The sequence below is a fragment of the Anser cygnoides genome, chromosome 22 (assembly GCF_040182565.1).
Source record: "Anser cygnoides isolate HZ-2024a breed goose chromosome 22, Taihu_goose_T2T_genome, whole genome shotgun sequence".
Classification (NCBI taxonomy): Eukaryota; Metazoa; Chordata; class Aves; order Anseriformes; family Anatidae; genus Anser; species Anser cygnoides.
In genome coordinates this window covers 8,022,431-8,042,829 of record NC_089894.1, presented here as the reverse complement: position 1 = coordinate 8,042,829, position 20,399 = coordinate 8,022,431, and the positions used below count along the sequence as shown (strand labels likewise).

The 20,399-nt window shown below is 71.8% G+C and overlaps 2 protein-coding genes and 2 non-coding genes across 4 annotated transcripts; 1 reads left to right on the top strand and 3 right to left on the bottom strand.

The window, feature by feature from the left end:
- Positions 1-547: 547 nt before the first annotated feature.
- Positions 548-619, bottom strand: TRNAC-GCA (transfer RNA cysteine (anticodon GCA)). The gene has a single exon. It is a non-coding gene; the product is annotated as a tRNA-Cys (tRNA).
- Positions 620-2,593: 1,974 nt separating this feature from the next.
- TRNAI-UAU (transfer RNA isoleucine (anticodon UAU)) lies at positions 2,594-2,684 on the top strand. Its single transcript is given in 2 exon segments — positions 2,594-2,631; positions 2,649-2,684. It is a non-coding gene; the product is annotated as a tRNA-Ile (tRNA).
- A 2,010-nt stretch (positions 2,685-4,694) lies between these two features.
- LOC136786766 (basic proline-rich protein-like) lies at positions 4,695-6,023 on the bottom strand. The gene is given in 3 exon segments (XM_066981614.1): positions 4,695-5,612; positions 5,614-5,657; positions 5,660-6,023. Coding segments are annotated over 3 exon segments (1,200 nt in total). The 3' UTR covers positions 4,695-4,820.
- A 123-nt stretch (positions 6,024-6,146) lies between these two features.
- Positions 6,147-18,613, bottom strand: CACNB1 (calcium voltage-gated channel auxiliary subunit beta 1). Its single transcript, XM_066981609.1, is given in 16 exon segments — positions 6,147-6,412; positions 6,415-6,783; positions 7,833-8,018; positions 9,111-9,206; positions 9,321-9,472; positions 10,151-10,260; positions 11,127-11,185; positions 11,290-11,370; positions 11,691-11,710; positions 13,710-13,786; positions 13,884-14,020; positions 14,236-14,358; positions 15,043-15,162; positions 16,992-17,078; positions 18,529-18,598; positions 18,600-18,613. Coding segments are annotated over 16 exon segments (1,767 nt in total). The 3' UTR covers positions 6,147-6,346.
- Between the last annotated feature and the right edge of the window lie 1,786 nt (positions 18,614-20,399).

Below are 20,399 nucleotides of genomic sequence, written 5' to 3'. Positions count from 1 at the left end.
GTCACCGGCCCTGCGGGCCCCGGAGCCACCCGAGGTGCTGGTCCTGTGCTCGGGGTGTGGTGACCGCACCGTGACTTGGGCAGCAGCTGGGGGCTCAGTTGGGTGCCCAGTGGTTGGCTCAGCCCCAGAAGAGGGGGGAAAGCGGGACAGGAGCACCCTGGGGTGCTGGGGCAGGTGCTGGGTGCTCTCCCTCCCCGTGCTGAGGGCCTTGGGGTGACCCCGACCCCCAGCCCTGCGCCCAGCCCCGGGGATGCAGCGGAGCTGCGGGGCCCTGCGGCTGCTCGGCTGCCTGGAAGGGGAAGCGGGGGCAATGCCCGGCCCCGGGGGGGGCACACCTGGGAGCCCATGGGGTGGGGAAGGTGCTCAGCACCCGGCGAGCTGGATCTGTCCTTCGGCAAGAGAGAGAAGTGTCCCGTAACGGGGACACGGCGCCGCAGAGGCAGCAGGAAGCGGGCTGCGATGCGGTGCCACGTCCCCTCGCTGCTGCTGCTGCTGCTGGGGAGCAAATAAAGGGGGTGCAAAAAGGGGGGGGTTCCCCCCAAAAAGAAGGGGGCACCCGGATTTGAACCGGGGACCTCTTGATCTGCAGTCAAATGCTCTACCACTGAGCTATACCCCCTCTGCTGGGAGCTGCCTGCAGAGCTGCTCTGGTGCCTGCAGCCTGCACCGTGCAACTTCTGTAACTGCGCAACTGCGCACTGCACACACTGCACACACTGATCACACTTACACACACTTACACACACTTACTTACACACCTGCACACGCACTGTCTCACCTGCACACACAAGCAGGACCCCCGCACGGGGGTGTGGGGGGGCAGGGGGGGGGGTCCATGCCCCACTGTCACCTGCGGTCGCGGCTTTCGGGGCCACACGGAGCCAGCAGAGGCTGGAGTGGGAAGGAGCCGAACCCCAAGTTGTGGCAAAGCCAAACCCGGGCTGTGCGGGCTGCTGGGTGCTGGGGGAGCCCCGAGCCTCCCCTCTGCCCCCCCCCCCCCCCCCCCAAGCCACCAGGGCTGGGGGGTGCCGAGCGGTGCGGGGATTAAGCAGAGGCGGCGCCGGGGCGAGCACCCAGCGGGAGGCGGATGGGGAAGCGGCCGGGATTGTCCCCGGGGAGGCCGGGTCAATATTTAATATTTGCTCCCTAAGCCACTGCGCAAACGCGTGCGGGGGCGGCCTGGGGGGGGGGTCCTGGCCCGCAGCACCGGCACGAGGCAAAGCGAGGTTTTTGGGTCGCCCCGGTGCCAGCAGCTGCTGTGGGTTTGCAGCCACTGCTCCAGGGGATCCCCTCCCAGAGCTGCCCCGCGTCGCTGCAGCACCCCTCAGGGTCTCTTGTACGCATGGGGAAACTGAGGCACGGGGGCAGGGGGAGTCACCTGGGGCAGCAGGAGCTTGGGGATGGAGGCCCCGAGGAGGAACCCGTAGGAGGGGTGGCCCTGGTGCACCCCGCTCCCCTCTGACCCCCAGTGACAACCCCCCCCTGCTCCCAGCTGGGACAGCCGCCAGGAACAAGCCCCGGGGGGCTCTCCCCACTGCGAAGTGTATTGGAGGGGTCTGGGGGGGGGGAACACCGGGGGAGCCCCAGCTGAGACCCCCGCACGCCTGGGGACGCGGCGGTGGCACCGTCTGGGGACCCGCTCCGGGGAGCCCATTTGCGGGTTTGCTCAGCACGGCGGGGAGATAAGGGGCAGGCAGCAAACACCTCGTTTGCGGCGCCGTTAGGGAAGGTGCAAAGCTCGTCACCCCTGGATGCCGAGTGCGTGGGGGGGCTCCGGGGCAGCGCAGCCCCCATGGGCCCAGAGCACGGGGCTGGAGCCGAGCAGGCGCCGGGGCCAGACTGCTCCGAGGGGGCCGTTTGCTTTGGGGCTGTTGCCCCCAGCGAGGGGAAGGCTGGCAATTATGTTAATCCCTTAACCCCTGATTGCCTCCTCCTTCCCCATTAGGTGGGCAAACAGTTTTAGCAGCGGGGGCCCAGATAGGCCACGGGCTACAAATACCGGGCGCCCCAGCGCCGAGCACCCCAGCGCCGAGCTCCCCCAGCAGCCATGCAGCCGGCCCTGGCCCTCCTCTGCCTCGGTGCCACGCTCCTGCCCGCCGCCTCCGGCCACCTCTGGGCCTGGATGTACTCCCTGCCCCGGCACCCGCCGGACGAGGCCGCGCTGGGCAGGAGAGCGGGGCCTGGGGACGACCTGGAGGAGGTGAGCGGTGTCCCCAGCCGGGGGGTGCTGGGGAGGGCAGGGGGGGGACAGGGGGGCAGGGGGACAGGCAGCTGCAGCAGGGCTGGGAGCTGGGGTGGGTGAAGGCTTTGCAGCAGGGGTGGGTGACGGTTTTGCAGCAGGGGCGGATGAAGGCTCTGCAGCAGGGCAGAAGTTTGGAGCAGGGGTAGGTGAAGGCTTTGCAGCAGGGGGGGAGGAAGGCTCTGCATCCAGCTGGAGAGGAAGGGGGGGGGGCACAGTTCCCAGCCAGGGTGGGAGCAGGGTTTGCGGCAGGGGTGGGCGCAGGGTTTGCAGCCGGGGGGTGCGGGGGGTGCAGGGGGAGGTCGGGGGGGCCGCAGGGCTGGGAGCCGGGAGGGGGCGCGGTCCGCAGCGGGCGCTCCAGTGGCGCAATCGGTCAGCGCGCGGTACTTATAGGGCAGTACGCGGAGCAATGCCGAGGTTGTGAGTTCGAGCCTCACCTGGAGCAGGACTTTTACGGGCTCCGGCAGCGGGGTGGGGATGTCCGGCTTCCCCCCCACACCCGGTGCTGCTGCCCCCACCCGCGGGGTTTTGTTTTCCCGAGAGAAAACGGCTGCTGCAGCGGGCATCCTCTGCGGATGGGTCCCCGTGCGCCAGCGGCACCCAAAAGCCCCAGGGACCTCGGTGCTGCCCTAAAAGCCCCAGGGATCCCGGTCCAGCCCTAAAAGCAGAGGGACCCCGGTCCTGCCCAAGCACCCCTTTGCCCCCCCCAAAACACCCCCTGTGGGGTCCCAGCTCCCACGCGCCCACACCCAGCCGCAGCCGTGCCCCTTCCCCGCCTAAAACACCAGCACAATTTTCGTGCCGCCCTAACGAGCTCCTCCTGGCCCACCGTGGGGATGGGGACGGGCCCCCCCCCCGACCCTTTGCTCTGCCCCCCGTGTCCCCAGGTGACAGCGTGCGGCCCCGACAGCCCCTGCGCCCGCGGGCACTTCTGCGACGAGCACTTCGGGCTGTGCCTGCCCGCGCGCCCCGCCGGGCAGTACTGCCGCCGCGACGCCCACTGCGCCCACGGCCTGCTCTGCATGTTCGGGAAGTGCCAGCAGCCCGTGCCCGACGGGCAGGAGGGTGAGCAGGGGGCTGGGATGTGGGGGGGGATGGGGGGGACGAGGGGCAGCCCCCCCAGCCCCAACCCTGGGAGCTGGGGGACGCGGTGCTGGTGGGGACGCGGTGCCGGCGGGGTCGGTGCCACCCTCCTGCACCAACCCTAACGCTCAGCCCCATCGCAGCCTCGTGCCCCAGTGTTGGTCTGGGGGCTCCCCTCCCCTAACCCCGCTCTCTGCCCCCCCTTTCCCCCCCCCCCCAGGAGCCCGGTGCCACCGGGACGAGGACTGCGGGCCGGGCGGCTGCTGCGCGCGGCGGCACGGCGAGCGGGTGTGCCAGCAGCGGCTGGCAGCGGGGCAGGGCTGCCACGTCCCCCCCGGGGGCCTGGCCTTCAGCATCAACCAGGTGTGCCCCTGCCAGGCCGGGCTGGTGTGCCGGGCCTCCGCTCCCCAGCGAGAGTGAGTACGGGGATGGGGGGGGCACGGGCAGGGGTCCTGAGATGGGGGGGGTGGGGGGTGGGCACCCTGGCTGCAAGCCTTGTGTGGGCTCGGGGTAGGGAGCGGTGTGACCCCGATGTCCCCACGCGCCCCGATTTTCCCCCCCGTGCCCCCAATGTCCCCCCGTTCCCCAATGTCCCCCCTGCGCCCCGATGTCCACCCCGTGCCCCTGATGTCCCCCCGCCCCCCTGATGTCCCCCCCGTACCCTCAATGTCCCCCCCCCGGTGCCCCGATGTCCCCATGCGCCCTGACGTCCCCACGCGCTCTGATGTCCCCCCATACCCCCAATGTGACCCCGATGTCCCCCCCGTGCCCCCAATGTCCCCCCATGTCCCGATGTCCCCCCATACCCCTGAGGTGACCCCGATGACCCCCCCCCCCATGCCCCCAATGTCCCCCCATGCCCCCAATGTCCCCCCCATGCCCCCAATGTCCCCCATGCCCCCGATGTCCCCATGCACCCCGATGTCCCCCTGGGCCCCGATGTCCCCATGCACCCCGATGTCCCCCCGTGCTCCCAATGTCCCCACGTGCCCCGATATCCCCCCTGTGCCCCCAATGTCCCCCCAGTGCCCCCCCCCATGCCCCTGACATCCCAGTGTCCCCCCCCCACAGGAAGGCGTTCGAGTACTGGCCGGAGAAGAGCGAGTGGAGGTGCCGGCAGCCCTGAGCCGGCAGCGCCGGATCGATTCCCTGTAAATAGCCTGTACAGCCCCCCCCGCGCGGACACGGGGCGCTGCTCCGTGCCTCCGTCCCCCCCCCGGGGAACCGGGCAGGTCCCGGCCACCCCCGAGCCCCCCCCCCCCATGGCAGAGGTTGGGGTCACTGCGGGGCTGAGCTGTGCTCGGTCCCAGCTCTGTGTCCCCCCCCCCCCCAGCCCCACGCCCCCCCCCCAGCAGGCGAGGCCGCGGGGAGATGTCACCGAAATGTTTATTACAAAGAACCAAGCGAGCGGGGCGAGTGTCGTCGTGTGTCCCCCCCCCCCCCCCCCGACACACGGAGGAGAATAAATAAATAAAATACACTTCGTCGGGCCTTTAAATTAAATTTTGCGGGGGGGCGACATAAATACGGGATGGCCCTCTGCCCGCCGGAGGGCTGGGGGGGGGGGGGGGCGGGGGGGGGGCCCAGCTGCCCGGCCCCCGTGGGGGCAAGCGGGTCTCAAAGCACTTGGCGGGCAGTGACACCGAGTGTGTCCCCCCCCCGTGAAAAAAAAAAAAGGGGGGGGGGAAACTGAGGCACGCGGCGGGCGGAGGCGGCTTGGCAGCGGCAGAGCTGGGCGCCCCGGAGCCCCCCCCCCCCCGGTGGCAAGGCTGGTGGTCTGGGTAAGGCAGCGACCCCGGCCCCCCCCCAGCATCGCTCCGAGGGTGGGGGTGGGGTGTGGGGGGGTCTGCCCCCAAAACGGGGTGAGCCCAGCCCCATGGCGAGGGCTGGATGTGGGGTGCCCCCCACCCCGGTGCGGCACCCCACCCCTGGAGGCACGGGGACGGGGGGGGCACCCCAGTGGGGGCACGGGAGGAGGCAGCACCCAGGGGTGCTGCTGGGGGGGGGGGGGGAAGGCAGCCCTGCAGGCAGGGGGGGACGGACGGACAGGCTCACAGACGGACGGACGGACACGGCTGGACGGGGCGAGAGCAGACAGGCACGGCGGGGGGGGTGGCACAGAGGGGGGGGGTTGTGGGGAGGGGGGGGCACACCCCGTGGTCCCGGGGGAAGGGGGGGGGGAAGGGGGGGGGGCGGTGTAGGACCCCCCCCCCCCCAGGGCAGAGGGACCTGCTGGGTGCTGCCAGGGCTGCGGCAGGCCAGGGCTGGGGCAGCTGTTAGCACGGGTTAGAGCCCCCCCAAACTGGCTCAGATTTGCCCCCCCCCCAGCCCCATTCAGAGCCCCTCCACTGCAAACACATGCAAACCGTGCTCCCCCCCCCCCCACCCCGCCACAGGCAGGCAGCACCCAAGGGGGGGGGGCAAAGGCCTGGGGTGTTGGGGACCCCCCCACCACCACCCGGAGCACCCCAAAACCCCGCACACACCGCACACCATGCACCCCTCCCGCTGCTGGGGCAGGCACCGGCTTGGGGGGGGGGGGGGGGGCAGCTGGCAGGGCCCCCCCCCCCCCGCCACCACCCCGCAGCGGGGTGGCAAACAGCACCATGGAGCAGCGGGGACACCCGCGGGGGGTGCGGGCAGCCAGCGGGCAAGGGCTGGGGCGGGGGGAGTTTGAGGGGGGGGGGCACGGCCCCCCCATACCCTGTGGCACAGGGGATGGGGACGCGCCGACTGCGGGCTGAGCCCCCCCAGGGTCCCCTTTGGTCACTTTCTCTCCCTGTAGGGCAGGGAGCGCCCCGAGGCACCGTGAGATGCTGGGGGGGGGGCTGCGGGGGGGGGGGGAGACCCCCCCACACACGCCGAGGAGCAGGGCAGGGGGATGCCCCCAGGGCAGGGGGAGCCCCCAGGGCGGGGGGCTTGGGGCACGCAGCCCCCAAAGGCAACCAGCGGGGCTCTCCTCGCCCCAAAGCCGGCGCTGCTTGGGGGGGGGGGGGGGGCCCTATGCCCGGCCTGGCCCCCCCCTCACCCTAGCGGATGTAAACGTCGTGGCCCCAGCCCTCCACGTCGCTCTGGTCCAGGCCGAGGGGCTCCGGGGGCTCGGGGCCGTAGCGGTCCTGGCCCTTGGCTCGGCCCCGTAACGCCCGGCCCCGTAACGCCCGGCCCCGTAACGCAACGGGGTGCCGGTGGCCGTGGCCGGAGCCGGGGTGGGGGGGGCCCCCCCGTGGCTCTTCGTCGTCGTCCTCCTCCTCCTCCTCCTCGCCGGGGTCGGTCTCGACGTCCATGCAGGAGTCTCCGGGCTCGGTGCAGGCCGAATCCCGGCTGCCCGGGGTCTCCGAGTCGAAGGTGTCCTGGCGGGCCAGGCCGCGGGGCGCCGCGCGGGTGGGCGGCGGGACGGGCCCCTCGGGGGGGCCGCCGCGCTCCCCCCGGCCCGGCGGCTCCCCGTGCACGAGGTACGGGCCCTGGTTAGGAGGAGAAGCGACCACACCGTGCGGGGACAGACGGGGGGGGGGGGGAGTGTTAGTTGGGGGGGGGGCAGGTTAGCCGCGCGCCGTGGGGCTGGGGGGTGCAGGGGGGGGGGCGCATGCAGCTCCTGCCCAGCCTGGCCTGCCCGTGCCAGGCACCCTGGATGTGACACCACAGGTCTCTGTGCAATCCGGTACCGGGGGGGGGAGCACCGGGACAGGGCTGGGGGGGGGGACACGGGGGGGGTAAATAGCAGAGCAGGGGGCGCAGTGGGGTGGGGGCTGGCACCCAGCAGCGTCCTGCCTGGTGGGGGAAACGGCGACGGACAACACAGGACAGACGTCCCTCCTCTGCCTCCTGCCCCGGGGGTGCTGGGGACCCCCCCCCGGATTGAGCACGGCTGCTCCCCACCAGCCCTGGGGGGGCCGAGGGGCGTCCCAGGGCTCGGCCCGCGGTGGGAGGGGGCTCGGCCCCCCAGCACCAGGGTGCCCCGTAAGCCCTAGCTGCCACCCGGAGAGCTCCGGAGCGGTGTGGGAGTGGGGTCTGCAGCCCCTGGGGGGGGGGCTGGAGGGACCCCACATTCCCAGGGAGCCTCGTAGGGGGCAGATCCCTGGGGGGGGGGGGCACAGATCCCCACAGAGACCCGATCCTGGAGGGTGGCAGGGGACAGGTCCCAAGGGGGGCCATGGGGGGAGCAGAACGCAGGGGGCTGGCCCCAAACCCAGGGTGGGGAGGGGGTCAAACCCGGGGGGGGGGGGGGATGGGGGGCAGCAACCCCAGAGCGGGGAGAGCATCCCTGGATGGGGGGGGGGGGTGACCCACAACTGTGGGGTCCCCCGTGGGGGTGTCCCTGCTCCCCCGGCGTGGCCATGACATTGAGGGTGGGGGGGTCCCCAGCGCAGGACTTGGGGGGGGGGGGGGGGGGGCATGTCCCCGCCGCCGTCTCACAGCGCGTGCTCCTCCAGGGGCGCGGGGGGGGGGGGGGCTCGGCGGCCCCCCGCCCCCAGAAGGCCAGGTTCCTGCGCAGGGAGGTGAGCACCTGTACCTGCAGGTTGGAGACGGGCGCGGGGCTGGCGGCCAGCGCCGCCGTGGCCATGGTGCGGCTGAGCAGCGGGTTGGGGGGGTTGCTGCTGGGGGGGTGCGTGGCCTTCCAGTAGGCCTCCAGGTACTCGGCCAGGTGCTCGCACGCCTCCTCCAGCTGGTTCTCGTCCAGCACGATGTCGAACATCTCCTGGGGGGGGGGGGGAAGGGGAAACGGGTGGGCGGGGCTTGTGGGGAGGGGGCGGGGCTTGTGGGAGGGGGCGGGGCTTGTGGGGAGGGGGCGGGGCTTTGGGGGGGGCATGGCCTGTGGGAGGGGGGCGGGGCTTGTGGGAGGGGGGCGGGGCTTGTGGGAGGGGGGCGGGGCTTGTGGGGAGGGGGGCGGGGCTTGTGTGAGGGGACGGGGCCTGTGGGAGGGGGGCGGGGCTTGTGGGAGGGGGGCGGGGCTTGTGGGAGGGGGGCGGGGCTTGTGGGGAGGGGGGCGGGGCTTGTGGGAGGGGGCGGGGATTTGCGGGGGGGGTGGGGAGGGGGTGGGGCTTGTGGGGCGGGGGCCTTTGTGGGGTCTGGGGGCGGGGCTTCAGGGGGCATAAGGTGGGGGGGGGGGCCTGTGGGGATGGGGGTGGGGCTTCTGGGGCGGGGGTGGGGCTTGTGGGGACCTGGGGGTGGGGCTTCTGACCCCAATACGGGGCGGGTGGGCCTGTGGGGACCTGGGGAGGAGCCGATCTGGCCTTGGGGGGTGGGGGAGCCTGTGCGTGTCTGGGGGTGGAGCTTCAGGGCCCAATAAGGTGGTGGGCGGGGCCTGTGGCACATGGGGGTGGGGCTTCAGGCCCCAAAAGGTGGTGGGTGGGCCTGTGGCACATGTGGGCGGGGCTTCAGACCCCAGAGACGGTGGTGGGCGGAGCCTGCGGCACATGGGGGCGGAGCTTCAGGGTGCCAAAGGGGAGGTGGGCGGAGCCTTGGCACATGGGGGAGGAGCCTCAGGGCCCAGAAAGAGGTGGTGGGCGGAGCCTGTGGCACATGGGGGCGGAGCTTCAGGCCCCAAATAGGTGGTGGGCGGAGCCTGTGGCACATGGGGGCGGAGCTTCAGGCCCCAATGAGGTGGTGGGCGGAGCCTGTGGCACATGGGGGCGGAGCCTCAGCTCCAGGACAGCTCACACCCCCTGCCTGGGGGAGGCGGTGGGAGGGGCTTCAGGCCTGCAGGGGGCGGAGCCAGTGACGGGGCGTGGCCGGGGCGTGGCCGGGGCGTGGCCGGAGGGGGCGTGGCCGGAGGGGGCGTGTCACTCACGGGCGGGCACTGCGCCAGCTTGTCGGAGGCCACCATCTGCACGTTGAGGTGCTTGGCCTGCGACTTGCCGCGGGACTTCACCAGCCGCTGCAGCACCTGGGGCGGGACAGGGGCGCTGGGCGGGACGGGGGGGGGGGCCGCGGGGACACGCGGACCCCCCCCCCCCCCCCCCTTACCGCCCCCACGCCCCCCCTACGCCCCCCCACCCACCTTGGGGGAGGCGATCTTGATGTAGACGACGATGGGCGCCAGCGAGGTCTTGGCCAGCTGGGCCGGGTGGTTGATGGTGTCGGCGTCCAGGGCCACCAGCTGCAGCGTGCGCGCCAGCTCGAAGATGCGCTCCGTCTCGCTCTGCACCTCGGCTGGCGGAGCGGGGACACGGGCAGGGTCGGGGGGGGCGGCACGGGGGGGGAGGGAGGGCCATTTTGGGGACGACGGCTGGGGGAACGGGATGGGGACAGGAGGGGTTTTGGCCGCTCCAGCGTCACCCCAGGGACAGGGACGGGGAACGGGATGGGGACAGGAGGGGTTTTGGCCGCTCCGGTGTCACGGACAGGGACGGGGGGGTCCCAGCAGGAGGGAGGTGGCGGTGGGGTCCCAGCACCGACTGCTGCAGGGTGGGGAAGGGGCTAAGCCCCCCCGACCACACGCACTGGGGTGGGTGCTGAGCCACTGGGGTGTCCCCGACCCTCGGAGTGCGCCCCGGGGACCCTGCAGCGTCCCAAAACCCAGGCAGGGCCACGCAGGGAGGACGGGGGTCCGAGGGGCCGGGCGGGGGTCCCGCCGGGTCCACGCTACGTACCCAAGACATCTGTACCAGGAGCAGGGGAGGAAGGAAGCGGCGCGGAGGGGAGGAAACCCGAAGGGAAGGAGAGAAAAAAAAAAGGAAAGAAAAACACAACAGAGAGAGGATAAAAGGGGAGGAGGGGGGGGGACAGAGACTGGGCGAAACCCCCCGGGGGGGGAGCGAGGGGTCCGTGCCCCGGGGGGGGGGACGGGGCGGATACAGATGGGAGCTGGGGGCCGTGGCGGTGCCTTACCCAGGCTGGAGCGCGTGCTGGAGCGCTCGATGATGGTGTGCTTGCTGGGGTTGTTGAGCACCGAGCGCTTGGCCAGCGAGATGTCGGCCGTCACCCGCGTGATGGAGATCCTGCCAGGCGCAGAGGGCAGGGGCTGGGGGGGGGGGGGGAAGACAGCGGGAGACCCCCAAACACCCCCCCCCCCATCCACGACGAGACCCTGCTCCCACCCACCCACCCCACGCTCAGGGCCGGTCGCATCCAGGGCGCGCAGGCGTCCTCGGGGGCAGAGCTGCAGCTCCGGCATGGGGCTGAGGGACCCCCATGGGGCTGAGGGGTCCCCTAAGGGGCTGAAGGGACCCCCATGGAGCTGAGGGACCACCATGGGGCTGAGGGGACCCCATGGGGCTGAGGGGGTCCCCTAAGGGGCTGAGGGGACCCCCATGGAGCTGAGGGGTCCTACATGGGGCTGAGGGGACCCCATGGGGCTGAGGGACCCCTATGGGGCTGAGGGGTCCCCTAAGGGGCTGAGGGACCCCCATGGGGCTGAGGGGACCCCCATGGGGCTGAGGGGTCCCCATGGGGCTGAGGGGGTCCCCATGGGGCTGAGGGACCCCCTAAGGAGCTGAGGGACCCCCCTAAGGGGCTGAGGGACCCCACTAAGGGGCTGAGGGACCCCACTAAGGGGCTGAGGGACCCCACTAAGGGGCTGAGGGACCTCCATGGGGCTGAGGGACCTCCATGGGGCTGAGGGGACCCCATGGGGCTGAGGGGACCCCTAAGGGGCTGAGGGATCCCCATGGGACTGAGGGGGTCCCCCAAGGGGCTGAGGGACCCCCCTAAGGAGCTGAGGGACCCCCCTAAGGGGCTGAGGGACCCCCCTAAGGGGCTGAGGGACCTCCATGGGGCTGAGGGCTCCCCTAAGGGGCTGAGGGGCTCCCCATGGGACTGAGGACCGCCCCCAGGGGGCTGAGGGCCCCCCATCCACCCGCCTCACCTGCCATCAAAGCGATGCTTCAAGAAGTCGAAGAGGGCTTTCTGCATCATGTCCGTCACCTGGCGAGGGAAGGGGGGAGCGCGTGGGACCCGGGCAGCCCCCCAACATCTGTCACCCCCCCCCCCCCCGGCCCCGCGTTCCCCCCCCCCCCTCCCCTCCTCACCTCGTAGCCCTTCAGCGAGGGCCCCACCAGGATGATGGGCCGCATGGAGGGCACCACGTCGTAGGGCGGCACGTGCTCGGCCTGCGGGGCACAGCCGGGCGTTACGGGGCTCGGGTGGGCGGGGGGGGGCAGCAGGAGCCTTGGGGTGGGGTGGGGGGGACACACACCAGGGGATGGGGACAACCGGGGCAGCCCCGGGGGGGGGGGGTCACACACACACACACAAAGACACACGCGCGTGTGGCCATGCCGGGGAGCGCGGCCACCACTGGGACGGGCGCTCGGCTTCACCCCGCGATGGGTGGGGGGCAATAGTGGGGGGGGGGGAGCACCCACCCCCTTGCCCAGCCTGGGGGGGGGGGGGGGGGTGAGGGGGCGGGGGGGGTCCTGCCGCTACTCACCGATTTCTGCTTCTGCTTCGCTACGTCCCGAGGCGCCGCGCGCGGGGCCGGGGCGGGCGAGAGAAGACAAACAAGGCATGCGTGTTACTGCGGGCGGGGGGCGGCGGGGGGGGGGCGTCACGGGGGGGTCCCAGACTGGGCGCGGGGGTCCCTGGGGGGCTTGGGGGGGGGCAACGGGGGGTGTCCCCCCCCTGCTTCAGGGCACTGTGCTGGCGGAGGTCTGGCAGGGAGCATTTCCCTGGTGTTAATTAAAACTGGGGGGGCGAGCGGGGGGCTTTGCGGGGCGAGGGGGCGTGGGGGGGGCACGGCGGGGTGCCCCCCAGCACTGCTCGCCCCTGCAGCCCCCCCCCCAAGCCCTGCGGGGCCATGTCAGCCCCCACCCCCCCCGGCCCCGGGCTGTGGTTGCGCCCGAGCCCCCCGGCCCCCTGCCCAGTTTGGGGGGGGGGGGAACGTTCCACTCGCATTCGAGGGGGGGAGACGAGAGGGGCACGGCACACACCATGCGCACGCCGGGGGGGCGAGGCAGGGGGGGCACGGAACAGTCCATGCCTGGATCGTGGGGGGGGCAGCCACGGGCTGAACCATCCCATGATCAGGGGGGGGGGGCAGCCACGGGCTGATCCACCTTATTGATCATGGGGGGGGGGGCAGCCACGGACTGGTCCACCCTATTGATCACAGGGGGGGGCACAGCCACGGACTGAACCATCCCTTGGATCATGGGGGGAAGCAGCCACGGACTGGTCCATCCCTCAGATCATGGGGGGGGCAGCCACAGACTGGTCCATCCTATGATCGTAGGGGGGCACAGCCACGGACTGGTCCACCTTATCAACCTATAGGGGGAGCACAGCCACGGACTGAACCATCCCATGATCATAGGGAGGGCAGCCACGGGCTGAACCATCCTATTGATCATAGGAGGGGGGCAGTCACGGACTGGTCCATCCCATGATCATGGGGGGAGGCAGCCACGGACTGCTCCATCCTATAGATCTCAGGGGGGCACAGCCACGGACTGGTCCATCCCATGATCATAGGGGGGACACAGCCACGGACTGAACCATCCTATGACCACAGGGGGACGCAGCCACGGAATGGTCCACCCTATCGATCGCAGGGGGAGGCAGCCACGGACTGAACCATCCCATGATCATAGGGGGGGAGCCACGGACCGCTCCATCCCACGACCACGGGGGGACACAGCCACGTCCCGAGCCTCCCACGCCACGTGGGGGCACCCCGCTGCCGCCCCGGCCCCGCTCCCCCCCCGCCCCGTTGCAGACCGTTTTCATGCCCATGCTGCGCAGCGGCCACGCGCCGCCGTGGCGCGGGGGGAGGGAGCAGGGGCACGGCGTGCCCCGAGCAGCCCCGGGGGCGCCGCCGGCACCCCCCGGGGCGGTGTTAGGGCAGGCAGGGTGCAGCAGGCGAGCGCGAGGCCGGGCCGGCGTGCGCGGGGGGCTCCGTTACCTTCCTAAAGAAGGGGATGCGCTTGGTGTGGGCGGGGGGGTGGTGACACTGCTCACGCTACTCTTAGGGGAGCGGTGGGTGTCCGCGGCCTCCTCCTCCTCCTCTAACTCATCGGGCTCAAAGGCAAAGCTAGGCATGTCCAGGGCACCTGGGGACGCACCGGAGCCGGGGGGGGGTGCGGGGGGGTGGGGAGGGAGAGAAGAAGAGCGATAATGGCAGCGAGGGGGGGGGGGGCGGATGGGAGCAGGGGGGCTGCGAGGGGCAGGAGGATGGCGGGGACGGGGGCAGAGAGGGGCAGGGGGGGCTCCTGGGTGCTGGGGGCTACCCCGTGCACGCCCAGCCGTCCGTGCGCACACGCGTGTGAGCGTGCCACAGAGGGCTGACACCTCCGCCCCGCGGACCCCCCACGGTGCAGAGGGGACGCGGCAGCCGCGATCGACGGGACGGGCAAGGGGGGGGGCATTACCCAGAGGGGTGACAGACCCCCCACCCCACGCCGGGCCGGTCCCGCTCAGCCCGGGGGGCTGCGGGCACCCCGGACACTCTTACCGCTGGCCGGCGGGGTGGGCCGGCGGGTCCCCGTCACCACGTCGCCCAGGCTGGAGCTGGAGTTGTCCCCCGATTTGCTGGGGGGGGAGAGAGGCAGAGAGAGAGGGGTCAGTATCGTGACAGGGGCGGGGGGGAGGCAGAGGGATTTGGGAGGGGGGGCTGGGGGGGCGGCACCTCGAGCTGAGCCGGTTCTGCCTCATCTTCTGCTCCTGCAGCAGCCGCATGTTCTCCAGCTTGACGGGGCTGGGGATGAAGCCGACCTCGCAGCCCTCCTTCACCAGCCGCCCGATCCACCAGTCGTTGTTGTACTTCTGCACCGCGACGGGGGGGGGGGGGGGGGGGGGCACAAAATGCCTGAACCCCCCCAACAGCCAACCCCACGGCCACCCCATTGCCTGCCCCGCGGCCGCCCCACGGCCACCCCACTACACTTGCCCCATGGCCGCCCCCAGCCCCACACCCCCGCTGGCCCCCCCAATCCCAATCCCCCCCCCCCCCCCCCACGCAGCCCCCCCGCGGCCCCCACCTCCTTGATGTGCAGGAAGTCTTTGGGCTCGAAGCAGATGGCCATGCCCTGCACCGGCACGTCGTCGCCGGCCGACGGGTTGTAGCCCACGTTCGTCCGCACGGCAAACGCCACCGGCTTCGTCTGCCGACGGGGCAGCGCTCAGCACGGGGACGCTGCCCCCCCCGGCCCACAGAGCCCCCCCCACCCCAGCAGGGCCTGGCCGGGCTCCTGGAGGAGCCGGGGCAAGACTGAGGGTGCTCGTTAGCTAATTGCCCCAGGCCTGCAGACAAGGAGCAGGAGGGCACGGCGGGGAGCGCGCTGAAGGGTCCTGTGCAGCACTGAGGGGGGGTCCCGGGGGTCCCATCCCGTACTGGGGGGTCCTCTCCTGCACTGGGGGTCCCAGCCCTCCCCATCCTGCACTGGGGAGGGGGTCCCACGGGTCCTGTCCTGCACTGGGGGGGTCCCAGGGGTCCTGTCCTGCACTGGGGAGGGGTCCCAGCCCTCCTGTCCTGCACTGGGGAGGGGTCCCAGGGGTCCTGTCCTGCACTGGGAGGGTCTCAGCCCTCCCCGTCCTGCACTGGGGAGGGGTCCCAGGGGTCCCGTCCCGCACTGGGGGGGGTCCCAGCCCTCCCCGTCCTGCACTGGGGAGTGGTCCCAGGGGTCCTGTCCTGTACTGGAGGGGTCCCAGAGGTCCTGTCTTGCACTGGGGAGTGGTCCCAGGGGTCCTGTCCTGTACTGGAGGGGTCCCAGAGGTCCTGTCTTGCACTGGGGGGTCCCAGCCCTCCCTGGAGGGGGTCCCAGCCCCCCCTTCCCCCCCCCCCCCACCTTGGCTTTCTCCAGCTGCGCCAACGCCTGCCGCTCGGCCTCCTTGCGCAGCGCCTCGCGGTCCTCCTCCAGCGACACGTCCGAGTCCGAGGGGCGGCTGGTGTACGACTCCGCCGAGCCCTGGGGGGGCGGGGGGGGGGGCAGCGAGAGGGGTCAACCCCCACCAACCCCCCCCCTCAAACAGCCCCATTTCTCCCCCCCGCCCCCCCACCTCATTACATTCAGGCACCGGGGGGGGGGGAGAAAACGCCCCCAAACCTGCCTCCCCCCCGCAGCAGGGGCAGAGGTTTGGGGGTGTCAGGAGGAGCTCGGCCGGGCCCTGAGCCCCCCCCCCCCCCCCCCCCCCCCTCGGGGCGCAGGCCCCCAGCCCGTGTTCCCTGTGTTCCTCGGGGGGGGGGGCCGGGGAGGCCGTGCCGGGGTTACGGCAGGCCGCAGCTGTCGCCACCGCTCCGGCACGGAACGTGACACCGGGCCTCCCGTTAAACCGCGAGGGCAACGGGGACCCCCCCGGACCCCCCCAAGACCCCCTCAGACCCCCCCGGACCCCCCTGCCTGCTGCCCCCCCCCCCCCCCCCCAGGGAAAGCCCCGCGGTGCCGGCCTTGTCCCGGCCACCAAGGGGCCCAGCGGTGATGCGGGGGGGGCACGGGGGGGGCCGGGGTCACCCCAGGACAGGGCCGGGGTTGGGGTGGGATCACCTCGACCTGTGCCCCCCCCCCGGCCCCCTCCCCTCGCTGCGGGGGGAGCCCAGGAGGGAGGCAGTGGGGACACCCCAGGGCCGTGCCCTCTGTGGGGAGAGCAACCTTTTTTTGGGGGGGGGGCTGCCCCCACCCAACCCCTCCGTGACCCCCATTGCGGGAGCCCCCAGCCCCCCGCAGGGCAGGGCAGCCCGATTTGCCCCCCCGTTCCCAAACAGCAGCAGCATGGGTGCAGACCCCACGCCGTCCATGGGGCAGCAAGCAGCCCCCCCCCCAAAAAAAAAAAATAAGAGCCATGGGGGCAGAGATCAGCTGCCCCCCCCCCTCCAAACCGCCCCCCCCATAGGGACACGTCCCAGCCTGGGGGTCCCTGGGGGGGGGCAGTGCAGTGGGGTCCATGGGGGGGTGCCAGGAGGGGGGGGGATTGGGGGGGCTGCTGGGGGGGGGTGCAGGTGCAGTGTCCTCCCCCACAGCCCCACCGCGCCCTGGGGCCGCCTGCTGCAGCCCCCCCGGGACCAAGGGGGGACCCTGCATGGGGGGGGGGCGAGGGGGGGCAGGAAGGGATTTGGGGGAGGGGGGGCACTGGCAGCCCTAGGGGGCGGCGGGGGCACTCACCAGGGCGGCGGGGGGTCCTTGCCGGCCATCTCCATGGTGGCAGGGCCGGGGGGCGAGTGGGACTGGGGGGGGGGGGACACGGGGAGGGGGGGGGCGGGCGCTGGGCGCCCCGGGTCGGGTTGCAGCATTCGCAGCCTGCCGGGGTAAATATAGCCCGGGGAGGCGGCTGGGGGGGGGGGCCGGGGGGGCCGCTGCCAAGCCCTGGCGGTGGATGGGGCTGGGGAGGGTGGGCTGTGCCCCCCCACACCCCCCCAGCACCAAGCGCTGCCCCCCCCCCCGCCCCCGAAAGGGGCAGGGGGTGCCGGGGGGGGGTCCAGGACCCCAAAGGATCCCAGTAGAGGGGGAGAAATGCCCCCCCCATGCTTAGGGAAGGGTGGGGATGGGCTTGGGGACCCCTGGGTGCACCCCAAAGCTCTGCTTCAATTGGGGGGGGCCACACACCCCCCCCCCCAGTGCTTGGCTGCACACCGGGACCCCCACCTCGGACCCTCGTGGGGGGCACCGCAGCCCCCAGGGACCGTCCCCCGCAGGATGCGCGCCGGGGGACGGCTGATGGCTGGGGCCAACCCGGGGGCTGTGCCCCCCCCCCGCTGTGCCCCCCCCCCCCCAAAAAAAAAAGCCCCCCCAGCCCCGCTCACCTGCCGGACGAAGCTGTTGGAGGTGGTGTCGGACGAGGTGCTGCCGTCCGAGCGCTTGAAGCGGCTCTTGCGCTTGCTGTACTTGCCCTGGGGGGGGGGGGGGGGGAGATGAGGGCTGCAGCAAAGCCCCCCCTCAAAAAAATCCCCCCCCCCCCCAAAAAATCCTCCCCCCCCGGACCCCCCATCCCCAGCATCCACGCCTGGAGGGAGCCGCTTGGACCCACGGGGAGCCCCAGCTCCCCCCGCCGCCCCCTCCCCCCCAGCAAAATAGGGCAGTTGGAGCCCCCCCCACGCTGCACGGGGGGGCACGGCCCCCCCAGCCCCAGCCCCAGCAGACACCCCAGAGCCGAGCCAGCACCCCACGGAGGGGTTGGGGGGGGGCAAGGGGGTGTCCCACCCCACGCCCCCCCGCCGTCCCAGTGTCACACACTTGTGCACCCCCCGCCCCCCCCATTAACAGCCCCCCCCCGTCACACACCCCCACCCATTCCACCCAGTTCCCTCCAGTGCCTCCCGCTGGGACCAACTGGGAGAGCCCCCCCAACACCCCCACCCCCTGAGCCCCCCCCCAGGCCCTGGGGATGGGGGTGCTGGGGTGGGGGGGGGGGGGCCGGAGCCTGCTGGGAGGGGGGGGGGCGGCGAGCGGGACCGTGCCCCCCCTCGTAGGACAGCTGGGCCCAGCTGCCGCCGGCCGGGCTGGGTGGTCCCCCCAGACCCGGTATTTTTAGGTCCTTCGCCCCCCCCCCGGTGCCCCCCCCAGCCCCATCCCTCGCTCGGAGCAGGGGGTGGTGGAGGTCCCTGGGACTGGGGGGGCAGCCCCACGGAGCCCCCCCACCCCACAAATCACGGCAGGGGTGTGATGGGCCAAGCTTTGCCCCCCCCCAGGGCCTGTGCCCCCCCACGCTGTCACAGCCCCCCCCCCAACCCAGGGCAGCCCCCCCCCGCCCACGCCACGGGCACGAGATGCTCCCAGGCTCCTGGGTGCCCCCCACCCTAGAGAAGCCCCCCCCATCCCACCCCCCCCCAGGGGATGGGGCTTTTTTAGGGGGGGGGGACACATTAGGGGCACCCCCCCCGCACCGACTCCCCGTGCAGTTTTGCTGAAAGTTTCCCCGTGCCCAAGGGGGGGGCACCACGGGGCTGTGCCCCCCCCCGGCCCATGCACCCCCCCCCCCAAAACCCGGGGTGCTGCGGGGGGGCACACCCGGGGAGGGGGGGGGGGGCGGTGACACAGCAAAGGGCGCAGAGCCCCCGAGCGTGCTGCCCCCCCCCCCAAAAAAAAATAATAAATAAATCTGGGGGGCTCGAGCCCGCCTCCAAAAAATAAATCTGGGGCTCACCCCCCCCCCAAAAAAAAAGCTTGGGGGATCGACCCCCCCCCCCCCAAAAAAAGCGGGGGGGGTCGACCCCGCTTGGTGCTTTTTATTCGGGGGGGGGCTGCGTTTGGGCTAGCTCGGCTGGGGGGGGGGGTGGAAATCGGGGGTGGAGGGGATGGGCCGGGGGGGCCCCCCGGAGCCGACCCCCCCGGGGGTGTCACCTGGAGGGCGGCGTTGTCCAAGACGTCCATCGGGATGTCCTGCGCGGCGCTGCGGGGGGGCGCGCCATGCCCCCTCCCGCACCATGGAGCTCGGCCGCCGCCGCACCGGGCCCCGCGGCGACGGGCGGGGGGGGGGGAGGAGGAGGAGGAGGAGGAGGAGGAGGAGGAGGAGGAGGAGGAGGAGGAAGGCCGAGGGGGGGAGGAGGAAGGAGGAGGACCCTGGGGGGGGGGGCCGGGCACGGCCTCTGCCTCCGCCCCGGCCGCTCCCACCGCGCTGCCGGAGGGATGCGGGGATGCGCCCCCCCGCAAGGCAGGGCACCCCTAAGGGGGGGGGGGAGACGAGGAGGACCCCCCCCCCCAGAAAAAAAAAATATATATAGATGGTTTAACCCCCCCAGCAAAAAAATAAATATATATATAGATGGTTTAACCCCCCCCCCCCCCCAAGCAAAAATAAATATATAGATATATGGTTTGGGGGGGGGGAGCGCAGCGTGTAGCCTGCAGTGGCTTTGGGGGGGGCGGGGAGGAGGAGGACCCCCTCATTAAAAAAATAAATGTCTACATATGGGTTAACCCCCCAGTAAAAAAAATAAATATAGATATATGGTTTAACCCCCCAGCAAAAATAAATAGATATATGTTGTGTTTTTTTGGGGGGGGGGGGCACAGTGTGCAGCCTGCAGTGGATTTGCTCACTGGGGGGAGCTTCCCTACAAAAAATAAAATAAAATAAAATAAAATAAAATAAAATAAAATAAAATAAAATAAAATAAAATAAAATAAAATAAAATAAAATAAAATAAAATAAAATAAAATAAAATAAAATGGGGGGGCCCAGCCCCTTCCCCTGCTGTCAGCCCCCCAGAGGGAGGTGCTCCGGGCAGCCCACGGCCCCCTTGGGACGAGGCTTCCCCTAAACCCACCCGTGGTGGTCCCCGGGCAGGGCCCCCCGGGGGGGGGTCCCCATATATCGATCTGTGCCCCCCCCCCCCCCAGCCCCTCTGCTCCCCAGGGGCACCCGTGCTGGGCCACCCACCCGCTCACATGCATGGTGCGGGGGGGGGGGCACCCAAGGGGGGGGCACCCAAGGGGGCACCGTCGCTGTTGGGACGTTGGGAATCCCTCGGGACCCCCCAGCCCTGCAAGGGGGGGGTCCTCCGGCCTCGCCCCCCCCCCGGGGCAGCTGGCACCGCATTTTCCATGAGCAGGCCCCATCCATCACCGCCCCCCCCCCCCCCCGGAATGGGGCCTACGGCGGCACCGGCTCCATCGTGCCCCCCCGGGGGGGCTGTGGGGGGACTTGGGGGGGTTGTGGGGGGTGTGGAGGCCTGTGGGGCCTGTGGGGGCTATGGGGGGTCTATAGGGGGCTGTGGGGGGACTTGGGGGGGTTGTGGGGGGTGTGGGGGGGCTGTGGGGGCTATAGGGGGCTGTGGGGGGTGTGGAGGGCTGTGGGGGCTATGGGGGGGTCTATAGGGGGCTGTGAGGGGGGTTGTGGGGGCAGTGGGGGGCTATGGGGGGGCTGTGAGGTTGCAGCTGTGGGGATGAGGGGGGCTGTGGGGGATTGTGGGGGGCTGCGGGGTCTGGGGGGGGTTGTGGGGGGCTCCAGGGGGGCTCTGGGGGCTCCAGGGAGGCTGTGGGGTTGTGGGGGGCTCTGGGGGCTGTGGGGGGGCTCTGGGGGGGCCGTGGCCCCACAAAAGGGCGGTGGGCGCAGCCCCGCAGCCCGGCCCCCGGCCCGTCTCCTGCCCCCGTTCCGGTGTCGCGGTTTGTTGTAGGAACACGGGCGGCGGTTTTTGCGGAGCAGCCGCCGTGTTTACGCGCGTTTTCTCTCGAAACCAACCCAAAAGCTGCCGCCACCGGCTCCTCTCCCC